The sequence below is a fragment of the Cebidichthys violaceus genome, unplaced genomic scaffold, assembly GCF_023349555.1.
Source record: "Cebidichthys violaceus isolate CVI_PGR_0920_01 unplaced genomic scaffold, fCebVio1.0.p SCAF_15, whole genome shotgun sequence".
Taxonomy (NCBI): domain Eukaryota; kingdom Metazoa; phylum Chordata; class Actinopteri; order Perciformes; family Stichaeidae; genus Cebidichthys; species Cebidichthys violaceus.
Window position 1 is genome coordinate 11,073,211 of NW_027176318.1, and position 27,998 is coordinate 11,101,208.

The following is a 27,998-nucleotide window of genomic DNA, read 5'->3' on the forward strand; positions in this document are numbered from 1 at the left end:
TTCAGGTCCACCAGTGTGACCATGCCTCGTTGTTTATAGTGAAGCGTTGTCCGTGTGCGAGCGCTTGATGCTAAATGTCGCTAATGAGACAGTATGGACTCACAAGGTGCCTGCAGCACTGGGGACAGATCACTGTGGATACGGACTTGATGGGATGCTCTGTGCTTTTGTAGTGTCTTGGCGGCTGACAGTCCCTGACATAATCAGGTCACAGAGACGGTCAAAGCCATGGGCTACAGCCTTTACTCCCCACCTCATTATTCCACAGCATTATTCAGACGGAGGGCTCTGAAACACGCACTGCCATATCAGAAGGTTCCGCCCCCCCTTTCCCCCCAGCACTGAGGAGATTATACAGGCTAATATATACCTCAAACAAGGCTAGAGGTCCACCAAACACTCTGAGAACGTATGTCAGCATGGAAAGGCTAAGAAACAAGAATAATTAATAAATAATAAATTCAGGGGAGTGTTTCATTGGAATTGAGAGAACGATCTTTATCATCCTTGTACTCCATGAGTGAAAAGTCACTGTTGCTTGAATTTAAAACACGGTATACTGTCTTTGACCTTTTAATTTCCTCCACAACTCTGTCAAAAGAGCTTTTCATGAGCGGGAGCTCTGGAGACCTTGGAAAGTGCTGTGTTTGATGGATGTTTGGAGTTCAATATGTTTTTAAACCTTAATTATATTGGGCCCAGCGTCTCTATTCTCCAAGGGGAATCAATGAGGCTCTTTTTATCCTCAGCGCCTCTACAACAGTGATTAAGGCTGTGGATAAAAGCCAGAATATTGTTAACCGTCACTCCAGATTCCTTTTCCCCTTTGTGGCATTTTTGTGAACATCTTCTATTGTAAATTCTCACTGTGCCTGCAGCTTTAATGTGGCAGTAAAACCGTGTTGGGAAGTGAGGACATTAGGGCCGTTTCATGGAGCGTACCGCACGTCCTGAAAGGTGTAGGCAGCGCTGGCATGGTTTGTGTGTGCGTGGAACATCCCAGTTTGATAAACTGGTTCCTTAGCTTTGTACATGGAACCCGCTTCTACCCCGAATTTGGGTTGTCAGGCCATGCAGCCCTTTTTTACTCCCAGCATTCCCAGCATTTGGCGAGGTCTCTGTGCCCCTGAGGTGGACTCTGCTGGAACTAATGCAGAGAACAACAGGTAAGGAACACATGCACGGTTAACCTGCAAAGCAAGTGTGCCCTTTGTATTGACGGAAGCTTCCAGCCCTGAGATTAAATGTAACCTCGGTGTAAACTGCTGTTGCCCTTGTAACTGTAAATCTTCTGAAGGACTGCAGCTATTGATTATTTCCAGTATCAATTATTCTTTCGATGAACTACAAGTTCCCAAATTTTGCTTGTTTTGTCCGACCAACAATCCCAAAACCAAAGGTAAAACATTTATGATGATATAAAAAAACAGAACAGACGATTTAGTTGTATAAATTAATGTATCTACTGTATCTGCATCTTGTTGTATACTTGAGAAATGTGTACAAGTGCTGTTAAATTAATAGACCTGACAGCTTACCCAGGACACGTCTTCTGTCGACTCGGCCATTATAAGTCTGCTATTTTAGCCTTTGATTTGCTCTGAATGTTAGCTTTTTTGGACTTGTGTGTTGACACGAGTCCAAACTTCCCAAACATTTTCCCTCTTGGGTCTCAATTCACCGCATGAACAGTGGAGGAGAGAAAATGGGCAGAGATATTGCCTGGCGACCATGGCTAAAGATACAGATTGCCCTGGCTGGAGAGATGAGATGACATTTCTGTGGAAACAAGAGCAGCATAATCTTAATGAGTTCTGCTGGGTGCAGAGAGGCACGTTACTCACATGCCATACGAAGTGGAGCGGGAAGCGAACGCAGGAAGCCAAATAAACGGGAACGAAGTGAAAAATAACTGAAGAGAGAGCAGTGAACAGGAGATTCATGAAATGATGCTGTGATTAAATTGCACCTGAAGAAATGAAAATGATTGCATGTCCCCATCATGTTCAGAGAGTAATGTTCCTGCAGGTTTATTTTGAGTACTGCAGCGTAAAAATAAAAACAATGTAAAAGGTTAGTTAGAGAACATTACAGAAGTGTTACATTGACTTCTTTAAAAACATCAGCATATGGTGGGAAATGGTCTCAATGTGTTTTCAGTTGGGCATTTTTAGAACATTTTAGAATTTTAGTATCATAACAATACTTCATTTGATATGGAGAATATAGACATGTTGCCAAACAGTGTTAAGTGATGAACTTTGCTTCAATATAAGCTGATTTAGATCTGATTATTTATGTTAAAAGAATGACCAATCATTGTTTCATTAAGTGATCCTTTTTATGAAACAGAAGCGCTCAGAAAGTCTGAGGTTTGATTATCATGACCTTAATCTATAAACTGCAGAATACTTTAATAAATGAGGGCCATGCTCTGTAAACCTCCCCCCATAATAAAGTCCTCCCTTCTGTCTATAAATTAGCTCTCAAACAGTCGACTGCTCTCAGAGCTTTACCCGTCCAGCTCAAGAAGAGCTGTGAGACACCGCCGTGAAACATCTGCCTGAGATAGTCAGATGGAGAAGCATTGCATTGTGGGACAGGGACAAGAGCTAAGCTGTCAGTTGTCTGCTATTTTATTATGCTTATAGAACAACCACTTAGTCCAATGACGATGAATAATTGAGCGGAACAAGTTCCCTGCCACAGCGGCATGCAAAGCGGGATCAGTGGGACTCCGGAGACAAGAGCGTCAGGCAGAGCAATAAAATATGCTAAGTGGCAGGAGAGCATTACAGCGAATTTGTAAAGCCGGCGCAGAGAGAGAGATAAATTATCTCTCCCCTAATGCGAAGCAACGTAAGCAAATGAGCCGTGGCAGGGATGAATTACAGATTGTCGGCCCACCTTTCTCTCACTGATCCCTCCCTATTATGTCAAAGAGACGAGGGGAGGGGAGGGGAGGGGAGGAGGACCTAGTGCTGAAACACATCAGCACTGGTGGCTGTAAGGGAGCCAGACGAGGCCTGGCTAATGTTATGTAGAAGCTATGTGTAGTTTTGTGTTGAGGTGTAGAAGCTTAAACTAAAATATGAACTTAAAAAAGAAGAGTTGAAGACGGTGCAATTTTTTTGCAAAAGCAGCTCTTTGTCCAGATGCCAAATAACAGAATTTGGAATGATGGGCGTCTCATCCACGTTGAGCTGCTCTCTGGTGTAATGAGGCTTGGTGGAGGAGCGATGTCAGCGGGGGGACGGGGCCACGGCTGCTCAGAACCAGTCCCCAGATGACATTAACCTTCATCATGGTGAAGAGGCGCTAAGTCCCCCCTAAAGCGCCACTCTTGGCCACACTCTGGCAGCTCTGAGAGCTAAAACGCTGCAGTGACACTCTGCCGCCCCCTTTGATCTGCCCTTCCTGATTACAGCCACAGAGGAGAGGAAAGCCTGAGCTGGAGGGGGGTGGAGGAGGGATGAAGTACCCCTGGGACCCTGAGAGTTGAATTAGAAACACAAGGTCCTGTCTCACTCTCTGATGCTCCTCTGTTCTCCCTCTTATTGTTTCTTTTCTTGCTCTTTCCTTCCACTTCTTCCTCTCTGCTCTGGGTGTGTGAGAGAGGTCTCTCGGCAGCCTCACTCCTTCTCACCAGAGACGGACAAAGACACTTAAGCACAAACACACTTAGACACACACAGTCGCACATACGCACACTCATCCCGGGCTCGGCCTGGTGATGGATAATACAGTCAGTGGTGTGCACCATCACACACACAGGTATTCAGCGCTGACCTTTGCAGTGCGCTCCCAGCAGTCTGCTTTGGCTTCACTTGCTCAAGCCTGTAAAACCACCAGACAGATGTTCAGTGGACACTTGTGCATGTTTTTCACACAAAAAATCACACACAGACTCAAACACTGAGTGCTCTGATTAACCTCACAACACGGCTAAATGACCGGCTCATGCTTTGTTTCCAAAAAGCCCCAAAAAAACAGACTCACAGCGCCAGAGATCATTAAGACTCATACCTCCAGTAGCGTTTACCCTCTCTGCTCCATCTTCTTTTTTAAAACTGCCCGGCTGATTTTGTCTCCTCTCTACCCCCTTTGTAGATAATTGGAACAATCCCACTGATGCCCAACTCTGCAGGGCCCTCCAGCCAATCAGGGGGTGGCAACCCAGCACTGCAGGTACAGCCAATTACACCTCAGCTTCTGACCAACGCTCAAGGCCAGATCATCGCCACGGTGATCGGCAATCAGATCCTGCCCGTCATCAACACCCAGGGAATCACGCTGTCACCAATCAAGCCTGGACAGCAGGTAACATGCACTCTGATGCTCCAACACGCACACAGGTTCAGAGGAAGGCGTCCTGTAAGGCTGCTTATCATTACACACTTAGACTGCTGCTTCAACAGTGATCAAGAGATGACTTTAAAACTGTTGAATGAGCAACACCTAGTGGAGTCAGACCAGAGCTGTTTATTCATGACAGCATTACTCCAGCACTGCTAGTCGGGTCTGCTTTATGCTAAACACCTCCTGTTTTCTCCTGCTTCAAACCTCATAACGATCATTTGCGTCATTCCACTTCGAAAATAGTTTTCGGTACAATTGTTCACAATGTGTGTGTGTGTGTGTGTGTGTGTGTGTGTGTGTGTGGGTGTGGGTGTGTGTGTGTGTGTGTGTGTGTGTGTGAGTGAGTGAGTGAGTGTGTGTTTGTGTGTGTGTGTGTGTGTTTGCATGTGTGTTGGCATGTGTGTGTGTGTGTGTGTGTGTGTGTGTGTGTGTGTGTGTGTGTGTGTGTGTGTGTGTGTTTGCATGGTGTGTGTGTGTGTGTGTGTGTGTGTGTGTGTGTGTGTGTGTGTGTGTGTGTGTGTGTTTGCATACTTCACTCTGTGTATGTGCATGTTTGGAAGGTTGTCAGCCAACCTTTTAGACTCAGTCTCAGGGAGCCCCTGCAGAGCCCAGACTCCCCCCCCCCCCCCCAAAAAAAACAGAAAACAAAAACACACTTTTCATCACACCACTCATACCTCTGTTCTCCCCTTCTCCATCCTTCTCTCCTTCCTCAATCACACTCTCCATCCTCGTGATTTGTCCTCTCTGACCTGAACAAGAAGTATTTTGTTTTGATTTAAAGGAAGGCGCATAAAACAAAGTTCTTTATTTTTTTGTACTTGTTCTCCTTCCAACTTGAAGATCTATACAGTGATCAATTGTGCAGTCAGATGCATGCACGCAACAAATGACATGTTATTGACTTGATAATGACGATGTCAGCACAGAATTACAGGGTAGAAGTTCACACTGAAGGCCTGTACAGTTTAGAATGGATGAACTTCAGATGGACACCTAATTGTGGCTCCCCAAAACACCAGATCATACTCTCGAATGAATTAATGCATTTGTAATAATGTTTATGCTTTTGTCTCCACTTCAAAGCCCGCATGTACACATTGTTCCGTGGGCATAATTTACGGTTGTCAGAGTCTGCAGTCTCGAATATTTCCAGCGAAGCTAGATAATTCTCAGTGCCTGTCAACAGTCCTGACAGTGTGCACATCGCTGTTGACACCCCCCACCATCCAAACAAACACATGCCACAGAGAAAATAATTAATAGCAAAGAAGGAGAGGAGAAGCCGGCCTAGCTTACGGCAGAGACAGCTTTTCGCTTTAAGAGAGAAGACGAACCATCTTGATCTTGTAAAAGCAATTCAAATGTGCATAAAACATGAAAATACATCGTTTTCTCGCCATCAGAGAACGTAGCTTGTGGATCATGAATTATGTTTGATATGGGGACTGCTGTGTCCACATTTATATTTCAGATTCAGGCTGCCATTATTGGCATCCTCGCAGGTCTGATGACGAGAGAGGAGACTCTAATTGTCACGAGCAGTTTTCTTTTCTTCTTTTTTTAACTAAGTTGTTTTCGGCAGAGAAGCGCTGTGAAGCTGTGAGGTACCTGAGTTGAGTCTCACTGTCTCCTGCAGTAGTGAACCACTGCTGTAGTCTATTGAGCAGACTATTGATGCTATATTCTGCACTGTCAGTTTAGATTCTGCAGGCAGTAATTAACATTTATTCATCACTAGGTAGAAGGTAGAGGTCATTATATTCAGCTTCTAAGTGGCGAATTTAATATCTGTTGATTAGTTGATTAGATTTAATATTCCAATCACCATAATGACACAATAGCCTATAAATGGTGATTATTGTGCTGATGTAGGAGAGGAAATAATGGATATGTCTGTGTACTGCGTGCTGTCAATATATTATATCAGCTGTGTGTGTGTGTGTGTGTGTGTGTGTGTGTGTGTGTGTGTGTGTGTGTGTGTGTGTGTGTGTGTGTGTGTGTGTGTGTCCAGCTGCCTCAGGCTCAGCAGGGTCAGACGGGCCCGGCATCGTCTCAGCCCAACCTGCTCCACATGCCGCACAGACAGAGTCCTCTCCACCAGGCCTCTTCCTCCTCCTCCACCTCCTCCTCCTCCTCGGCTCTCAGCGTGGGGCAGCTGGTCAGCAGTAAGTGTCCGACACAGCTCACGAAAACACCACACGTCTTCAAATGCATGGAAGAAAGAACCACAGCAAGTCCACCGACTCTTCACACATAGTACATGGCAGTAAATGTGCGTTAAAGGGTGATGTCTCCCACATAACAACAAAACATATTCTCATGTAACTAGTGATTTTAAAAAGCTAAATTATTTCCTAAAACAGCAGGGCGTCACCCAAACAGGAGTAAATGGAGTATTTTCATCAGCCGATTAATACACATTTGGTGCTCTAGTAAGTATTTACAGCAGCACAAGTTTATGTGGTATTTATTTCAAATAAACTACAGTGTGTGTGTGTGTGTGTGTGTGTGTGTGTGTGTGTGTGTGTGTGTGTGTGTGTTCAACCAAATGAAAGTTACTCAGTGTTTTGACGTTATATTTGATAGTTTTTGGACAACAATGGAGCTCTGTGGTACAGAGGAATTAATGTTGGAAAATAAATATTACTATAATGAATGAAATTAAATCCTGATAAGAATTACATTTATTATTATTATATAACCAACAATAGACAGAAATCATATGGACAGATCATATGGGCATTTTTTCACTGTGAGTTGTTTTAATTTGAAATATGGTGACAACGTGTTCTGTGGAATATCTAGAGTAACAGGGACTCAGTGTCTGTGAAGACGTGTTGCTGCAGATTTTTCTATATGCAATTATTGTTATTATATTTACATCCATTGTATTCAGGTGAGGCAAACATTTCAAAATTTACCCAGATTAACCCCAAACTCTCTGCATGGCTAAATACCAGAGGTAAGAGAATACAAATATGTTTTGTAATTTGTCAGAAGTGTCCCTTTAAAGATTCAACATGGCGGCCGCACAGTATCTACATTACTCTGTGTGGACAACTTCTGACTGGTCCCCGCCTCCTGCAATTGTTTCATGTTTCCTGACTTGTTTCTTTGGTTTATTAGACGATCTAAAGTGGCGTGTGTTCTGTTTAATGAACATAAGTTTCATTCTCCCATTGCGTGGGCCTATAAATCACTGGGCCTCAGCCTGTCAGCATGCAGCTGCAGCCTTTTAAAACTCTGCTTTATTCAGATAAATTTCATTTGTCAGAGTCGATTCTCCTAAACTCTGCGTAAACTCATTTCAAAGGCAGCTACAATGCCACTGAATTTAATAAAAAACAAGTCGCCATTGATCAACTTGTTGTAGACACCGTGTTTCGTGTGTGTTTACTTGTAGCCTGGAAAAAAAAATCTTATAAACCATTTTTGAGTCTGCACAAAATCATTGTGGCTCAGTTGTGCAGTAAATAGAATTAATGCTTTATGCTGAGTACGAGCCATATCACTTCCTCTCAATATCACTCTCCGCATACATACACAAAGAAAACGCCGTGACAGAATCAGAGTCGTCTGCTGAGGGGAGAAGATGAAATGTCATTGCAGCCGCTGGCCACAAACAAAGAGCCAGAAGCAGATTAAAGAGCAGAGACTGTCTGTTACTGTTATTTAAAAATAATCAGATGGGAAAACGTCAATCACGAAGAGAAAGGAAGAGCAGGTGTAAATCAGGTTTTAGACAACGGTACTTATTCACATTTTCACAGTCTTTATAGATTTAAATTCTTTTCCCTTAAGTGGAGGACAGACAGAGACTGAAGCTCGACTTCATTGTGTTATTGTCTCCTCATTTAAAAAAAAAGGAGCTTATGGAGGCTGAGAAATTAATTGTGTTCATTGTTTCAGTGTCTTTTAATTTGTCTCTTCAAACATTTTACTTACTTCTCTGTTTGTTTTGTGAAAGCTTTACTGCTCCGTTCTCTATTGCAAAATAGATTAGAAGTGTTTAGCTCTTCTATTGTGTTTGGGCTGTGACTTCATGTCTGAAGACAAATTTGGAAGCAGAGGTTAGACCAGTTCCTCTAGAGTACCATTAGTCTTTTAACCCACTGAGTAAATAGACTCTGTAGGGAATGATGAGGAGATGCTCATCAATGTGGAGATGATGGGACCCGAAGCTGTGAGTGCTCATCCCTCCCATTTAGTCGGCTCGGAGTCTCCAGTCCCCCATCTTCCAAGTGTTCACACGTCTGGAGCACGCCGCATACGCTACACGTCACTTATGAGGCACAACGAGATGGCAGCCCCATAGATTTTTGCTTAAATACGCTTGGAGGATTCCTTTAATAATTCATTGATAATGACCAAGATGAATAATTCAGAGGCACAAACTTTGCTTTAGTAAGCAGGATGCCAGGGCACCTGACATTGATGTACAATGTGAAATCACTTTTTATTAGCAGGGAAATTTGTCAAAATGCTTCAGTGAAGTTTTTCAGATCTGCTCAAATGCGGAGGTTCAGAACCGGCATTTGTTTGCATAAAGACTGTTCTGTGTCGGACTGGAGGATTTGTGTGTGCGGGTGTGAAGGCCTGAGCCGTCTTCACACAGGGTCAGCTGTGTGAAATAATGTCTTTCAATGTGCTTTAATGTTTATTTCAGAGGGCTAGCGTCAGTATATTTGTGTCTTCATACAGCTGAGATAAAAGCAAAGGACCTCCAGTATCTAGCCGCTCATCTATTGAATTAAAAAGCGTCATGCGGTTTTGTCCATATGCTTTTGTATGTCGGATTAAAGATTTACACTTGCAAGTCAGAGCCGTGGCACGCCTGCATTCACACCTCGGATGAATTTATTCGTCCAAACATCTCTGAGAGTTTACAGCAGAAGGGCAGCGAGAAAATAATAAGTTCTGACCCAGAGCTGGACTGTTTTGTAAAAGCGGTTTAGAGACGATCATGATCACGTATGTCTCGATGTTTGCTTCATTCACTCTGCGAAATGAGGAAAGCAACAGAGGAGCAGAGGGCTAATAAAATGAGATGTGTGTGTTGTATTGTAGACCCGCAGACCGCCCCCAGCGAGGTGGACGGGGTCAACCTGGAGGAGATTCGTGAATTCGCCAAAGCATTCAAGATCCGCCGGCTGTCTCTGGGTCTGACACAGACTCAGGTGGGCCAGGCGCTCAGCGCCGCCGAGGGGCCGGCGTACAGCCAGTCTGCCATCTGCAGGTAAGAACGACCAGAGAGGGCAACACATCATTCTGATTAATACGTCCTCATTCTAACAGATGAAAGCAGAGACAGTGGTGCAGCCTCACTGAGTTGTCTGGTGCTCATATCTGCCATCTATTTTTCATTCTGTGTTTTAACAGACATTGTTAAGATATTAAAATACATAATTGACTAGCACCACCCTGACAAACGAAGCTCTCATGTCTGTACTTACCCTTCCTCCTCTCCGTTGCTTTTCATTCGCTGACATGACAGCCGGATATTACTTATGTAAAATACATACACAAGTATTACACGAAGCACTTAAAGCATTTAATAATTACTAAGGCCTGACGCCGGCCGCTCCGCCTGAACATGAGAGAGCTTGACGGCAATGATCTGTTAATAAGATTGCCATGTTTTACTGCTGCCACCAGGACAGTTTAGTTATAAATGGAGCATTATATATTCATGAGACAATCAGACAATCAGTGTTTCACCCCTCCTGTTTTTCCACTTCACTAACATTTAGCATGAAGACACCAAATGAGCCACATTTCTCATTCAAGTCAGAATAATCATGCCCAAATATTACTTCTTCAAGAGAACCAGATAGTAAAATGTTATTCAACCATGCAAAAACAATTTAGTGTAAGATTCATTTAAAAGTTACCAAATTAGCAAATGTTTTTACTGAAATCGAATTAACGGATATATGTGTTTGACAACTTTTGTTTGCCAAAAACGCACGAGATGCAACTCAACTGTAGCCTGTTTTGCATCAGTTCTCTGTCTTCAGCTCTTATTCCCGTATTCATTTTAATGTCGCTCTGCATGTGCTTTACTGATGACCTGTACTGTTTATGTGACACAGTGCCACGCACTTTTAAAAATGTCATCGCATCAACATCAAACAGCGGATAAAATGTGAAGCGGTACGGGGGCCGGGGTTCTGATGAGGCTCAGCCAGCTCTGACTAATGTTTAAAGTCTTGAAATCACACATCAAATATTTACAGCCAGGCATAATTCAAATATTTATAACATACATTAAAAGCCATTAGCTTCAAAAAATAAACACTCTGTGGGCTGTTATTCATGCCGGTTTTTTTTGTTTGCATGACATTGAACATGACATCCCGATGTTTTAAGTAGAGGGGCAAACTTCACATGCTTTAGTTTAGTTAACATCAACACAGACGTGGAGTTTGAGGAGAACCGGGACGTCACGGCAGCTCTGGGGCTCCGGCTCTGAACCCAGACAGTGAACAGACACTGACAGATGCTTCCATCTCGTCTGCTTTCATTGCTCAGTATGTTTCCAGGCACTTTATTAGTTTATGTAAACAGGCACAGGCTTTACAAGAGGGCGTCATCAAACCGATGATGTGCCAGCATGTCCTCTTCTGCCTCAATTTCAGCTCGGTTTAGCTAATACGAGTATACAAAAATGTTAATTCTGTCACACATTTGTCATTTTAAATTCACAATTTAAGATAGAAAACATTTAAAACTCCTTTTTTATTCGTGTTTTCAACACTGCAAAGGATTCAACGCACCGTTATAAACCCTTTCCTCATTAGCTAACTCTTTCAAAAGACTCGTTTGAGTCGGCGTAGATAAACGAGATAAAAGAGATCTCTGACAGATTCAAATGTGATTCACAATGGAAGATTATTGTTCCCAAGCTTTCAACATTGTGTGTATAATACCTAAAAAAATTTAAATTAAAAAATATTTTCTTCAGTTTTTTTCTATGAAACAAAAACTAAACTTCTTCGTAGGATCAGTGTTTAACTATACTCAACGTGAAGCAGCCTTTTAAGAACTTGGCCTCATGAAATACAGTTTAAATGTGTAAATCAGAAAATATTTGAATAGTGAACTTTACAAAGAATCGCAACAAAGCATTGGAGGCCAACTCTCCTGAGAGTAAGCTTGAGCGATATGAATGAAATACTAATATTACGGTATTTATAATTATAAATCATAACTAATCAAGCTGCTTAATGCCTTTTGACATTGCCCACATTGGTCTATAACAGCCAGAGATACTAATAAACAAGTATAAACAGTCTGGCACAATCTCTGACAGTCGAACAAAAGACAATGTCTCACTGTATATATTGTCATATCACCCATTTCTCCCTTTATCTCAGCCTTATCTGAATCTAAATATCTATAAACAGACAAACAGTGCCGGCTGCTCAGTGTCTGAAACGGGTCGTGCTTTAACTAAACAGCACAAATGCATCAGAAGTGAACCGACCCGAGGATGAATAATAATAGCTGTCATATCCATCGTTGTCGAGGTAAATCTCCTCACATACTGTAGGTTTTAGGTCATGCGTATCGTCCAGAGCCTATTTTAAGCATTCACTTCTCAAAGACTCTGGTTCATGGCTGTAAACCTTCAGGCCTCAGCATACAGCATGTCTAAGCAGCCTCCTGCGGTACTTTTAAGAAGAGAGGCTGGAGGTGCATTCAGGGAGATCTCCCTCGTGCAGATGCACTAGAGGAGCGAGTGCATACCCCAGCTGAGCGGCTCTCAACTCATTTTAGTATCTGCGGTTGCTGTTGATCCATGAAATGTCCTGTCTCTGGTGACTCCTCATATTTACTAATGTATCCCCCGCAGTATGGAGCCCTCCTCTCTCCACTGTTTAGGGGGGGGTTATAAATAACACGCCTGTCGACAAGGAGGAATGCACCAACAAAGTGTAGGAGCAGAGGAAGTTCATGCACGCATGGTCATCTCTCCCTCACCGTTGTTGTCTGCAGCGGCTCACCTCGCCATTAAAACCGTCTTGTGTGCATTGTTTGCTCCGCAGAGAGCCGAGCACATCTCTGCTGTCTCTCCGTCAGAGCGGCTGTCAGTTCAGGAGTTGTTTTACTAAAAGCATTCACACACTTCACCCTTTCAGTGAACTCAAGTGTGCTTATTTATTTCATTATTCTTAAAAAGCAGCTATTAACGGAATGTAAATCTTCCTCTTAGGGCTGGGCTGTAATTCAGTATTTATTGTCTTTCAATGGAATTATATCCTGATGAAATCATATGTTAAGATATAATGATACACAATTGCGTTGTCTAAATTGATAATAACAAGCCCAAACCAATATTTTTTGCAAAATAAAGACCTGAATGTGCATCCTAGCAGTCCTAGACTCCGACATGTCCCGGTTTGAGTCCAGCTGGGTCCTTCGTTACTGACAACCCTCTTCTGTCTCCCTTCATTTCCCGTCAACTCTTTATCGTCTGCTGTCAAATAAGGTTCCAAAAATACTTTAAAAAGAGAGAGAGACTTGAGAACAAATTACAACTGTACAAAATCCCCAAGACTTTCCCAAAAAACAGACACACCCATTAAAGAAGCAGACTGAATCCTGATTTGTTCCTTCAGTTAAAAAGGTTTAAGTGTTCAATAAGTGTTGAAATTGTTTTGAGTCTTAACGGACCATTTATCGCACATCATCCTCGTAACTTTCTTCACATGTCGTCAAAAGACAAACGACAAACTAAAAGACTTCAATCTGCCCTGTAGATCAGTTAGCATCACTTCTACCTGACCGGTCAACAACAGTAAATGAAAACATCATCTAATCAAAATAGAGATAACGTGATTTTCCTTTAAACACCACAAACATTACAGGCGTGAGAGGAATGCATCATGTTGTCTGATTCTATATAAAGCATGTGTTCACATCACAGGGTTGTTATAAAAAGCCTCGTTGTCCATTCTTACCGGGACTTGCTAAAAGTGTGCAGAGTTCACGTAAAGTCAGAATTACACGTCAAGCAGCCGTAACGTTGCAGCATCTTTCAGGATTAGAGTGTGCAAATGTATTCTTATTAAATATAAAATGAGACGTTGTTAGAGGATGAAAGAAAGTTTGAAAAATGTATTAAATGTACATTTTGATTAATAATTCAAGCTCCTTTTGTAAATAAATGATGGTGCCATATTTAACTGCATGCATTAGTGGATTTTTTGGGGGGGTTTTACCACCTGAGGGAAAGAAATGGGATATTTTGAAGTAATTCCTGTTTTGTTGAATTTTGTAGAATTTTGAAGTACAGTGTTCAGTTAGATGTTTTGTATGTTTTTGGTTCAACTGGACCTGATTTTAGTCATTGGCAACATCTCCTTGCTCCACTATTGCCAATTTGGGACAGAGGCACAGCCTCCTCCAAAACAATTAACCCACTACTGGCAACCGTCACCTCCAGCTGCTGCAGCTGAGGTGCTTGCAGGTGCAGAATACAGGAGTTTGGCTCGGATGTGTACCTGGATGTTAGTCTCCGTCCCTGTGGCATTCTGGTTGAGGAGACAAAAGGCAGGCAGCTTATCCCTTGTTCTGGCAGGGCACCTAAGATTCTTTTTTCTCAATTCTCCCCAGACACACCATCCTGAGAAGCCACTTTTTCCTACCACAGGAAGCCCAAGAGAACACTATAGGTAGCAGTCTGACAGGAAAACTGAACCCTGGCCTTTTATATCCTGCCAGGTTTGAGAAGTTGGACATCACCCCTAAAAGCGCCCAGAAGATTAAGCCCGTTCTGGAGCGCTGGATGGCCGAGGCTGAAGCCCGCCACCGATCCGGCATGCAGAACCTGACTGAGTTTATCGGCAGCGAGCCTTCCAAAAAACGCAAGCGGAGGACCTCTTTCACCCCGCAGGCGCTCGAGATCCTCAACAGCCACTTTGAGAAGAACACACACCCCTCTGGACAGGAAATGACGGAAATAGCCGAGAAACTGAACTACGACAGGGAGGTGGTGCGCGTCTGGTTCTGCAACAAGAGGCAAGCCTTGAAAAACACAATAAAGCGTTTGAAACAGCCCGACCTCGGCCCGGCTGCCCCGATGGACCCTCTCACTGATTCTCTAGAGGAGCTCCCGAAATGAACGAGCTCTCGGGCAAAACAGTGGAGTGGCGAAGTGGCAGCCACCGAAAAACAACAGCGGGGGGATGAACTGAAAGGAGAACTGAAAAAAACCCGGATGGACAGTCAAAAAACTATGTGTTGTCAGTGTGATTACCACAGCTATGTAAATGACCTTGGCGAAACCAAAAAACATGAAAAAAGAGATTAATATCTGAGAATTATGTAAAAACGTACGGTGTGCTGTTTCAAAGAGTTCTACATTCTGGCCTCACAGACCAGTCTATCGCCCAAATTTTGGTTCCCACGAGGAGGGATTTAGTAAAGAGATCATACCAAATCAAAACACTATTTACCAAAGTCTGTTGCATCTGAGTACTAAGAATAATTTTGTAATGTAAATGTGCTCTAAATTTTTACATTTGTACTGGCAAATCTAAGCTATATGTGTGAGGTTGAGTATACATTTTATCTTTGTCTCGCTTACGTTTTTCTTCATTGTTTGTATGTAAATATCTTTAAAAAAAGAAAAAAAAAGAAAAGTGCTGTCTTTGAATTGAAATCACTGATAAAGTTTCTCTTTTGGACAAAAAAAAAAACATCCTTTGCTGTTAAACAAATGCATAATAATGTTGTTTGCCTCTGATTTGTGTTTCATCTGCAAATATTTTCAGTCACAGTGTAACTTTGTACAACTTTTACAGTTATTTATTAATAATCTCGAGGACGGACGGAGGGAGTAAACTGAGGACTTTCACATGACGATGATGATGATGATGATGATGATGATGATGATGAGGAGGAGGAGGAGTCTGTCCAGTCTACTGCAGCTTTGTTTTGAGCTACTGTGTCATTCTGTTGCCAAAGCCTGATAGCCAAAGAACACATATTACATTTCAGCTCAAGCACTGGTGAAGACTTAACCTTCTATTAATTATTATTTTACTTTATTATTACAACTTTAACACTACCATGTCACCCAGTGTCTGCTGTGATGTTACATCACGGCAGGATAGAAAATGTGTTGGATGAATTTACTTTTGCATGCTTCAACTCAAACCACATGTAGAAGGAATATTTTTTGTATCAATTTCACCAGATTAACTCAAAATAACTGCTTTTCTGCAAAGATGAATATTTCCTTTATATTCTGCATTCCTCTCTGCTAACTGAACGTTTACAACCAGTTACAATCAAACATTTTAAGGAAATTATGATTTTTCTGCACCTTTGAATTTATTTCTACTGCAGTAAAATGCTTTAAAATGTTCATTTTTACATATTCTGTTCAAGATTTCATCTGTTTGTGGTTATTTTTCAGGTAGAAATTAATTTCAGTCAATTGACTCTCCACCACTGTGCACTGAGCTGTTCATCTTACGTGGTTTTACCTTGTGAGGATACGTCAATATTCCACGCAAAGAACATCCCTTCAAATATTTGGTTCTCACAAAAACCCTCACAGGAAAAGACAACAAAAAAAACAGAAAAGTGAACGTTGAGAATAAGTGTCACATGTCAGAACGAGTGAACTTAATTTGAAGTGAGGCGAAATTTGATGCAATTTATTCAGAATCATGTGTCTGCTCGATATCTGTCCTTCCATGTCACATTGGTTATCTCAGTCGTTCGGTCCTCTGTGCTCGGCTGTGTTCTTCTTCACTGCCTGGAAAAACACACACACACACACACACTCGGTACATGTTAGAAAAACACATGAAAAAGCTTTAAACGTTTTTAAAGAAATAAGTGAGCTCATTTCATTTGATGCACAGAGATTTTTAATATAATCTTTTATTTATTTAATCATATATTGAAGTACATTTTCATCTGTACGTCTACAGCAACTTCCACTTCACAGATTCATTACGTTTTTATTGTATTCCAATATTTCGTTCAGGCAAATCTTTGGCCAAAAATACTACATGTGCGCAATCACCCACCAGACTAACTTGTGATTAAGCAGCAGGCTCTGAGGCTTACCAATAAAGCTGTTAACCAAAACCAAAAAAAGAAATCAATAAAGAAAGAAGACACAGAAAGGAGTTATGCCTTTGCTCAACTTTTCAATGCTGGACCAAAGCTCTCTATAGTTATGCACATTGTACAGAGAAATAGATTCATGATGTTGACAATCTTTAAAAACTGAGATAAAATAATTGAAGGTAGAAATGTACAGTAGTTCATCCAAGGTTTACCTCAGCACTGTTCTTGTGAGTCATACAAACGCCACACAAGCAGCAGAAAAGACAGACGGTTACTCTGCGCTGTGTGTGTGTGTGTGTCTGTGTGTGTGTGTGTGTGTGCGTGCGTGCGTGCGTGTGTGTGTGTGTGTGTGTGTGTGTGTGTGTGTGTGTGCGTGTCGATGTTCACCTTCAATGTGGAGGGAGAGGCTTGTGTTTTATTTATTATGATGTGACACATGATTGTTTTGTTTTTGTGAGGTGGTTTTCTGAGCCACGTGACTCTCTGGTCATCAGTTTATTATAGTTTTTTTTATTGCTGCATTGTTTCTCATTCATTGTGACGTTCACCTCTCAGTTGTCACAGACCTGTAGACCCGCGTAGAAGAAGAAGGAGATTACAGTAATGTTGCTCTTAACCCAATTAGGATAACTTGTCAATAATCACCTTTGAATGCTTTTGTGAAGTTTTACTAACACAAACGAACCGGTTTGATGTTTTGTTAATAAGTCGAAGAACTCGAAACCAAAGCTGAAGAGCCTGCAGAGGTTGGTTTTAATTTTTTTATAGACTGAAAGCTGTACTTTAATCTATAGAGCAATATCTGTTTGGTCAGTTAAGCAGCACTTTGTGTATTTCCAAAAATAAATTAAAAAAAGCTTCAAGTCTGTCACATTGATTTGTACCATAATTAGTAATAAACAATTGTTTAACATGAATTGTGTGTCCTGTTTTCAGTAGAATGAGTTTTTAAGATAAAGCCAAACTGGTGTAAATACATATTTGGTCAAAGATGAATTTGATTTAAAATGAATGCAAGATTTGTTGGCATCTGTTTTTAAATATATATATATATATATATATATATATATATATATATATATATAATTATGCCATCGAATTGTCCATCGAATTGTATCATTTCCATGACACAACGATGCATGGAACAATGTCACAGAGACAGACAGCTTGAGAGGCTAGCCACTGCTAGCTTAACTGAAGCTAGACGGATTTAACGCTCGCTGTAATCTGAAATTGAAATATATGAACTAATATCTTAGTATGTAGTTTGTTATTCCACAATAGCTTGATTCAGTTATGATGGGGGGGGGGGGGCAGACAGCTAAACTCCTGCTAAAGCTAACTAATTTAGCAGAGTAGCAGTTTACTGACTATGACTCGGGTGGAATTCACATGATTTGGAGTAATTAAATTAAATCTATATTGTAGATTAATCTATTATTGGTTTCAATTATTGTTATCCTAACATTCATAATTCCACATGAATAAGTGAGGCAGTGACTACATAATGAGAAGAACAGCTACACTTCTGCTAACGCTAACGAGCTGGACAGATTAGAAGTGATGACGCTAGTGGAATTCATTCATTCAGTGCCTCTGGGCTAAAACTGTTGTTTAAATTGTTATTGATTAGAATGCAGGTAATCAAGTTATTTATCCCACATAACTAGTTCTATGTAGGGTCTGTGGCAGCTAGGTAGGCTAAATTAATGCTAGGAGATAGATAGATAGATAGATAGATAGATAGATAGATAGATAGATAGGTAGGTAGGTAGGTAGGTAGGTAGACGGATAGATAGATAGACAGACAGACAGACAGACAGACAGACAGACAGATAGATAGATAGATAGATAGATAGATAGATAGATAGACAGAGAGACAGACAGACAGACAGATAGATAGATAGATAGATAGATAGATAGATAGATAGATAGACAGAGAGACAGACAGACAGACAGATAGATAGATAGATAGATAGATAGATAGATAGATAGATAGATAGATAGATAGACAGAGAGACAGACAGACAGACAGATAGATAGATAGATAGATAGATAGATAGATAGATAGATAGATAGATAGATAGACAGAGGTACAGCTTGCTGCTGAGTTCAAACGTTTCAGTAACATACAAATATTCCACAAACATCCCTGACTCCCCTTTTCATCTTTTCAGCTCCACATAAACACAGGAATGGAAACCGTCAAACTGAATCAAACGTGTCCTGACCTTCTCCCTCTGAGGGGTCATGGTCAAGTGCATCTCAACCGTCCTGCTCACACACTCATAGTTCGGATGTTATTCGACTTCTGACCTCTTTGTTGTTGGACAGATAAACCGACTATTTGACGCATTTAATGACGGGCTACTAAGGGAGCCTTACAAACAATATCTAGCTCTGTATTAAGATCTCCGTGGGGTCAGTGGAGAAGAATAGGCTGCATGTCAGGTTTGCTTCTCATCAAACCTTCATGTGTTCGCCTCGCAAAATAACAACAAGACAAGTGTAAAGAAGGAGAGATGTATAAATAAACGGGGAGAGAGCCTTTTGAAACTAAACTCAAAAGTTAGAATCGGCTTCCCTGTCCGTGATGCCTTTGAAAAACGGGCAGGCTGCTGAAAAGAAAGTAGTAAATAAATAAATAATAATAATAAAAAGCACAGACAACATAAATTATTAACATTAGACTGTATACTGATGTTCGGGATGCTTTTTCGTCTTCCTTTCAGCCCCCCCCCCCCCCCCCCTTCATTTCAAAACACTGGATGTGTTTTTGAGTGGTGATGGCTGAGGTGTACAGCTCCACTCAGTTATTTGATGTTATTCTTTTTGTTTTCCAATGCGCGCCATTTTTATTGTCTTTCCCATTAACAATGTAATTGTGCAGATGCAGCTCCTGACCCACATCTGTTCTCTCAAACTGTTTGTGTTCTGCAGCCGGTAAAAGTTTACTTTCTGCTCTCTGAAGGTAGCAGCTCAGTTTAAAGGGACCCTGGTGCAGAATTAGAGGAGTCAACGTCGAGGTTTAAGCTTTGCATCGATCGTTTGTGGATGTGAAGCTGATCAGATGTGCAGAAAGTTTCTCTTTGTGCACAAGTTTTTAGGTTTTATAACATCTGAGATATAACGACTTCATGTTTAAAAAGAGAAAGTATCCCATTCCTAAAGCCTCTTCATAGCTGTACCTGCATAAAAAGAAGCCACTTTATTAAACAAACATCTTAGTATTGATCACATATGAACCATATTATCATCTCTCTTTGTTTTTATTTTACATTTTTAAGACAATAGAACAGTCCCTGACATACGGCCTCTAATAAAATGTTTTAATTAAAATAATAAATAAATACAAATAATGGCTGGCATTCAATTATCATCTTATCAGAGGACCTAGTGACACACTCAACTCAAACACTGTCAGGATGTCTTGTTGCCTGAAATAGTTTTGATCAAAAGGATTTCCACTAAATAATCCAAATCTACATCTTAAAATCCATGTTTCCATTTTATTTATTAAGCCTGGAATCATCAGTTTGTCTCAGAGATCTTCACAGTCTCACAACGTAGGACCGGATCCCACCGCTGCCAGGTCAGAACATGTTCACATTTTAACTTCAGATGACTCCTCACTCCTCACTCCTCATGTGCTCAGTGACTTGGTGAAAAGTCTGGGTTATGAATGTTTGAAATAAAAGGTACTAAAAGTTGGAGGCCTCACTACAAACTGGGGCCTTTATTGTCAACACAACCGTGTCTTATTTTGTGTTGTGCTCAATTGTGGGAGAGATGAATTCACCACAATCCAATTGTTAAACAGACTCAGAATGCTACTTAGAAATGTGTGGCATTAATAATGAGTTAAATAGAAAATAAAGCACCGTATTCACTACATAAAGTTTGATTTTAAGTAAAGCAATAGAGTGTAATTAGTGGATGTGTCGGGATGTAAAGGGCCAAATGCATCGTCACCATCAAAACTACATTTACTTCTCCTTTTCTTAACTTGGCAGAGATCAGAGAGCAGCAGACGGATGTTTGAGGATCCACATTGTGGATCCACTTTGTTGTGTGTGATGTTTCAGGGAAAGACAGTTATCCAGTAGAAGAGTTTTGACCCCTGAAGCTTGTGGTTTGTTGTTATTTTCTGAACCTAAAAGGACAGCTGAGGTCTCCTTTAGAAGGATTTAAAGTCTTTGTGTCCCTCCTTCTCTCTCTTTCTACACATATATATTTATATATATATATATATATATATATATATATATATATATATATATATATATATATAAAAATATATATTCTTTCTTAACAGAATCAAAGGGAAGACTGCAGTCTGACTTGTTGCAATGAAACATTCCTGTTCAGCCTGCAACCAGCAGAAATGGTCCCGATCGGGGGAGAGGGAGGCCGGACAGGAAGAGTCTGACATGTCGGCGCTCCAAATGGATTATGTTTCAATATCAGTCAGGACACAGAAACAGAGAGGTGGAGGGAGAGAGTGCATGTGTTGGATGCAGATGGTTTTAAATTGCTGCCTTTGTTTTCCATCAGGCATGAAGCATTCCCTTTCCTTATCTTTCAGACAGTGCGCGGTGGGCTGATGTTCTGGGTAAATGAACTGTCGGCGTATCCCTCGCCCTCCCGCTCCTCCGCCTTCTTGTTTTCACTTCTTGCTCAAGGTTGAGATGTTGGTACACTGACTGTGAAGCCCAAGCTGCTCAGGCGTCTCCCCACTTTGCTGCTCTGCACACCCAGATGCCTCTGGGGGTGCAATTACCAATCCTCACATGCAATCGGGGCTGGCCATGCATATGATCCCTTTTGCTTTCACTGATGTTCCTGTGTTTATGTTTGGGGGTTTTCAGCGTTATTAGCGATGACACGCTGTGAGGTGTTTGCAGGTAGAGGAGTTAATAGCCCGGGTCTTTACAGAGACACCTGTCTGACTTGAGCAGCTGATTGCATCGGCATATACTCCATTTAACTTTCGAGCAGCCCAGTTTTTTGAATGCATGTCTTTGGACTGTGATGTCTGTGTTTTCCTACCGCCTTAAACTCTGCTTAGTGTTTCTGTGCACGCATCTTTTTTTTCAAACACACAGGTGAGACATGCTGCTGTTGCACAGCTGCTTCCCACCTGCCTGCTGCACACACTGCAGTCTACACCAGGGCTGGAACACATGTTCTCAAGCTCTGTACTTGTTCAGTATAACTTTGAGGTACTTTACTTAAAGTATTAAGAGGCAAATATTATGCTGCATTTATTTGATAGTTGTTGCAGATTTAGATTTGTTTTCTTCTTATATTTGGTAAACTGATTAATCAAATTAAAGCTACTGTTGGGGATCAAAATGAGGATGGATGAGTAATCGTGCGTTAGAACAAATGTAAGCCAGACTTTGAAAAAATAAAATCAGTGTTGCCAACTGTTACAATGAGAGTAACTAGCAGCGAGAAAGTCACCAAGTTGGCAACACTGACCAATCAATGCCAATCAACTCAGGCCTCCCTCCTAAGCCACTCCCCCAAGATAATCATTATGAATGTAAACAGCAAACATGGCTGCTGTTAGTACTCACAGCTGTCGAGATAGCAGCCTGTGGAAGACTGTAGGTAGACAGACAGGTAGACAGACAGGTAAGTAGACATGTAGGTAGTTAAGTATCGTTTTTGTATTGGACACTTTAGATGCATAAAGTATATCTTGTTGATAGTACTTTAAGTAACATTTCCAATGCAGGACTTTTACTTTTAATGGAGTATTTGTACACTTGCTACTTTTACTCAGAGTAAATACTTTGATTATTTCCTCCACTGCTGGTCTTTGTTCTACATTTCTATGCAGCTGAATTTAAAGTTAAAAACACTTTATTTAAAAGTCCACATCCATGCTGAACGTGTTTCTTTTGAATTGAGTGAGCGAACGGTAAGAAGCACAAGGACATGAAGAAAACGATCAAACCCACCACTGAGTGAATGTCACTGAATCCTTTCGTAATCATTTAACAGCAGCAGTGTGTGTGGCTCTGCTCTGTAAAAGAGAATATGTCTCTCTCTGTGTTGGCCTTGAGCATTAAAAACATTTTGTTCGTGTGTGTTTTCTACGACTCGTCACTTTAAAGAGCATCTTTATGATTTCCTCCATCAGTTTTGAAAATATAAATGAGTTGAGTCCTCAAAGAGAAACTTTAATCAATAATACATCTTTTAAATCCTCACTTTGTGCTCAACCTCAACCTTAGTCTGGGTACCAGAATGGGTGTTAACTATTTTAAATAATTACATTACGTTTTATGAAATGTCGAATACAAACCACATCTTTGCTGAAAGCCACTGAATTCTGTATTTGGAGACGGATTGAAAAGGATTCAGAGGAGATCGGCAGGTAAAGGAGGTGAAGACCAACATGATATGAATAATGCTTTTGTATAAAACACATAATTCCTCTTCTTCTCCACCCCAGTCCTCAACATACAGGGCCAGGGCTACACCTATATCTTTTATTGTTCATATTGAATGGATTCAGTCAATTGTTAATTCATCTGTAAATGTTAATTCTGTTCTACAGCCATGCATATAAAAGCTGGATATACCTGCAAGTAGGCAAATATACTGCGGCCCTCATTGGTTATATTTGACACAGCCTTTGAAGATCAGGACACAACTTAACGTCCTTTCTTTTCTGTTAACAATACGCATTGTTGGCACATCTTCCCAAACTAACTTTACATTATTGTGTCTATATCTTAATCAACTTAAACAGGCTAAAGCATTACCACCCTTCTGTTCTCACTGCGTTTCTTTCCACTTCGGTGCTTATTTACTCTGCCGAGTGGGTATTCTGTATGTGAGGGGTCACAAGCAGCAGAGGTTGTGAATCAGTCATCTATGGTGTTTAGTTAAAGTAAACCTGCAAAATACTGCAGAAAAAGAAGCAACATGACCGTGAGTGACGTCTGCACTCAGAGGTCCGTCGTATGAATAATGAACTACTTAATCTAAAACATCCAACAGAAGCATCACACCACATTTTGCCTGAAAATGGACGATTATGAGTTAAAAGGCGGCGGATGAAAACTGAAATTGTTTCCCCCTCTCGACAGGTAGTTTGTAAGCGGCGCATGGAAAACCCTTTGGCAAAGTGCAACTCGCCTGCTCATGGGTCATCGCAGCTTTAAGAGCTGGAGGAAAATAGCCGGCCCTGCCCTCCATCATCCTCTCATCCCGCTGACCTCTATACGTACGGTATAGTATACTTACAGCACACGGAGAAAAGCACAAGAGAGAGAGGGGGGGGGGGGGGGGAGAAAGAGAATGATTGCATATCTGAAGGCGTGGAGAGAGCGGATATGGATGAGAGAGGAGTGACATGGTCGGACACATCTTTGCTTTCTTATTAGCGAGGCTCTGTATGGACACTTTGGGCCCTTTTTATGGGGCCATGATGAAACCCCTCTTCGTGCATCTGTAGAAAATGGCCGGGGGAAATCACAGATGAGAATCACTCAAAGACAGGGAGATGTCAACAGGCACATAATGATAGCTGATGGCCCCAGAACACTCTCCCCCCTCTCCCTCTCAGCCTCACCTGGCCAAGTTGCACCGCACTAGAAAACATAATTAGAGGTAAAACAGAGAGACGGAAGCTTTATCTCTGTGGTTTCTGTAAGCAATGCTCTTTGTTTTTATACATCAGGGAGGCCTTATTTTTTTTTTCTCCTTCTCAATCTCTCTTTCACTTCATGGAGAAGAGGAGGAGGAGGAGGAGGAGGAGGAGAGCTCCCTCTGTGAGATGCCAAGGTGCTCCCAGTCCATTGTGCTGCTGGCTGTCAGGTTAAATTAGGGACTACAGGCTCCGTGAGTGTAAAAAAATCAATACTTGATGGAAGATTGCTCCCCGGAAAATCTGTTTTGATTCCAGGATTAATTCTTGACCAAAGGCTCCAGCAAAATGACATGCCATTAGCCTGAAAATGAACACATTCTGCAGTGGAAATTGGATGGAAATGTGTCAGGTGATTGCCCCGGTTTTTGTTGTTTTGACTCTTTGAGCGAGTGGGGGGGGGGGGGGGGGGGCTGCCGTGAATGAGGCCTCCATCTCCAGAGCAGGAGACAACTCCGCCGTGGCCTCGGAGTATTCTCAGGGCCATTGTTGTCCGGCGGCTGCAGATGTCTTCCAGCTAAAAGGGACGTGTCCGCCCTCTCTTGTGTTCTCCACAAAGCATAAAGAATGAGGAAATCTGAAAATAAAACATCTCTCTACTCAACAATGAGGGAAGAAAACGGGGAGGTGAGATACATTATTGATGAGCGAATAATGTGTTTGTCATGACGGATTGAAAACTTAAACAGGAAGCTGTGAAGATGCACTGGACAGTGATTTGAACAGCCGGAGCTGCACTACGTGTTTCATAGAAGAAGAAGAAGAAGAAGAAGAAGAAGAAGAAGAAGAAGAAAACAACAGCAGACGTGGTTTTTAACACCCTAACAACATGTGTCTGACCAGAACATATAAGATGCATTTATTTGTCAGTAATGTTGAATCACATGTTTTGCTGATCAGCTGATGTATACAGAAACATAAACATCAGTGTCCATGCATTATTTTCCTCATGTGGAACCATAAACACAGATATGTCTTCCTAATCAATATGCAAAACTGTCTCCTTTTTATTGTAATGTTTTATTCCACAGAAACATTGAGTTTAATACGACCTACTCATGAGTCATGAAGAACAACAGCCTAAAATGAATTTATGTTTTGAATTGATTAAATGCACATCAATGTTTCAGGTGCAAATTTTCAACTTTTAATGAAATAAGAAAAACATCCTTTTGATAATCTTTGACACATTCTGGTGTTTTTTTCAGATTATTAATTTTGGACATTTTAGGGGAATTGTCAGAGCCCAAATTTAATCCTACAATGTATCTAAAACATAAAGAAAACACCTGCATACCCTAAACATGGTTTCAATGTTTTCAACAGCAATGATTCATTTTTTAGCTTATTTAAACTTTGTGACTTTAGCAATTTTGCTACAGAAAACAATTTGCATTTTAAGAGATAGAATATAATGTGCGTTTTGCTGTATTCATTGTTTGTGTCTTTATTTTATGAAAAGCAGCAACAGACAATATAAAACAGTCACAATGCTTCTAGGATGATAAAGACGGATATGAAAGAGATCAGGAGACATAATCAGGAGTATCATCTATGTTCAGTGGTTGAATAGTTTCACTGTCTTCTGTTTGAGGATGTTTCGTGTGTTTAAGTCCTCTCAGTGTTCTGTGGAGACCAGTTTTACATCGAGGCACTAGCGCCCCCTGCAGGATTACAACGCACTATTATCTGATACGTGAGGTCGGTAGATGGCAGTGTGCACCACGGTTTCACCACAGAAGAAGGAAAAGTACACCCTAAAATGAAACGGCTCTGCAAGCCTGTTACACAAACACCTCATTTACATATTTAAGTTGTGTAATCATAAAGCAGACACTTAAATAAAAGCATGTAATGCAATAGGTTAATAATAAGGTGTATGTTTGTTTCTACCTGAGTCTGATATTTAAATGAATGTTGTCACGCTTCAACGAGATCAATTCATGAATGTCATCATAAAGTTTCACTTCAAACACTTGTGTTAACTTGTTTCCTCCTTAAGTGAACAACAATATTACACAGTATCAATAGAATAACACAATATTAAAACAATGTAATATATATAATGAGACAATAACAATTAAAGAATACATAAATTAAAGTGCGAAACAAAACAAAATAATAAATAATCTATTTAAATTAAACGTTATTACATTTAAACTCTTTGAATCTGTACAACTGCACCAGCTAGCGGTTAAATGTCAAATTTTAAAGTTTTAGGCGAAATTCATTAAAAAAAGCAATAAACATAAGTGGGGCTTTCATACATTTTCAATAGATTTTCTCTTTTTTATGCAGTTTAAAACAAATATTAACTTTCAATATTTTTTTATTTCGTGTTACCAAATTCCGTTTTAAGGTGGATTTTCTCTTTTCAGTCGCAGGATGATGACGTAGTCAGCCAGAAGTTGCTGCTGAGGCAACAAACCCGTCTGTCGGCTGCTCTGCTGCTCTGGTATATGAAGGTTTTTACATTAATCTCACGATGTCTTGGGTTAAAACTGTTTCCTACAGCGAAGATGTCTTCGACGAGAACGCGGACGACCTCACGCTGCAGAGCAAAGAGTGGACGTCCAACATGAAGAAGCGGGTCAAGGTAGAGACAGTGTCGCGTTATTAGTTCATGTACCGGAGGCGTTGAGTTAAGTTCAGCGTGTTAACGTGATGCTTTCCTCCCCGACCGGTGCTGTGGACAGGACGGGTACGTAGACGGAGTTGAAGCCGGGGAGGAGGCCTCTCTTCAGGCCGGGTTTAACCTCGGCTTCAGGGAAGGAGCCGCTCAGACCGCAGCGGTGGGGCGGCTCAAAGGAATTGTGAGGTAATCCATCATGTATCCCTTAAATGTGACGTATGTTCAGATACAGGTAGAGGGCGAGGAGTGGATGAAACTGTGGAATCACTATATGATAATAGAAGTTAGAGACGTGATGTGTGTTTCCCCCAAATTCAGTTTCAATCCTCTGTGGACACTTATAGGTCCATAAATAGAAGTGTTGTGGTTTAATATTGATCCAGATTCAGCTAGAACAGTGCAGTAAGTTCAGGAAACTATATTTAAACATCCCACATCATAATATTGATATACTCACATAAGAAACATGTTTAATTGAGTGCTGCTTTTGGCACTAGAGACAGACAAATAGTTGTTGAAGGCAAGGCAAGTTTATTTGTAAAGCACATTTCAACAACAAGGCAATCTTTTGTGTCCAGCTGATGTTCTGTCCCAGTCACTTCTCTGTTCCATTGTCTCACTGTGTCCACACTGTTGCCTCTTTGTGTCCCTGTGTGTCACAGCGCTATATGGTGCTGGTGCCAGATCCAGCGTCCGGAAAGGCCCCCCCCGGCCTCCGTGACCGACCTCCTATGGCGAGTGTCGCAGCACGAAGACGCAATCGTGGAGGGCATCCGGGTGGCTCTGGAGAATCCTCCTCCCAGCGTGAGCTCCGTCTCTGAGAGCCTGGAGGATCTGGAGGTGCAGCAGGCGGAGTCGGGCTGCGGAGGAGAGGGATGTGAAGGAATGGACTGCTGCAAGAAGGGTGAAAAGATGGACCAGCAAAAGCTCCGTTCCGGGTCCACCGACTGCTCCGCCGGCTCAGGTGAGAGCCTGAACCTCCTCCTGGAGCGCTGCTTGGATCTGGTGTCAGAGCTGGAACTGCCACAGGAGCTGATCGGTCACATACAGGAGCTGAAGATCAGAACCACAGCGGACAGTACTCTGATGAGCACATGAACTATGACACAAAACAGGTTTCACTGTGAGCTATTTACACACAGCAATGACGTGCTTTTGATGTACATAATGTAAAATAGAATTCAGCATTCATAATTTGTATAAATGGAAGAAGAATGTTTGAAAATAAAAATGGACTTGCTATCATCC

At 41.4% G+C, this 27,998-nt stretch overlaps 2 protein-coding genes across 2 annotated transcripts in view; both read left to right on the forward strand.

Moving 5' to 3' along the window:
- pou6f2 (POU class 6 homeobox 2) overlaps positions 1–15,396 on the forward strand; it is a 66,988-nt gene extending 51,592 nt beyond the window's left edge. The window contains exons 8-11 of the mRNA XM_068709513.1: positions 4,111–4,320; positions 6,383–6,527; positions 9,430–9,598; positions 13,981–15,396. Of these exons, the coding sequence (XP_068565614.1) occupies positions 4,111–4,320; positions 6,383–6,527; positions 9,430–9,598; positions 13,981–14,488 (1,032 nt within the window). The 3' untranslated portion in view covers positions 14,489–15,396. The remainder of the gene's footprint in view (positions 1–4,110; positions 4,321–6,382; positions 6,528–9,429; positions 9,599–13,980) is intronic.
- Positions 15,397–26,537: 11,141 nt separating this feature from the next.
- Positions 26,538–27,997, forward strand: otulina (OTU deubiquitinase with linear linkage specificity a). Its single transcript, XM_068710007.1, has 3 exons — positions 26,538–26,714; positions 26,815–26,936; positions 27,413–27,997. Exons 1-3 carry the CDS (start codon positions 26,604–26,606, stop codon positions 27,846–27,848), a joined length of 669 nt encoding a protein of 222 aa, XP_068566108.1. The 5' UTR covers positions 26,538–26,603; the 3' UTR covers positions 27,849–27,997.
- The last annotated feature ends 1 nt before the right edge of the window (position 27,998 follows it).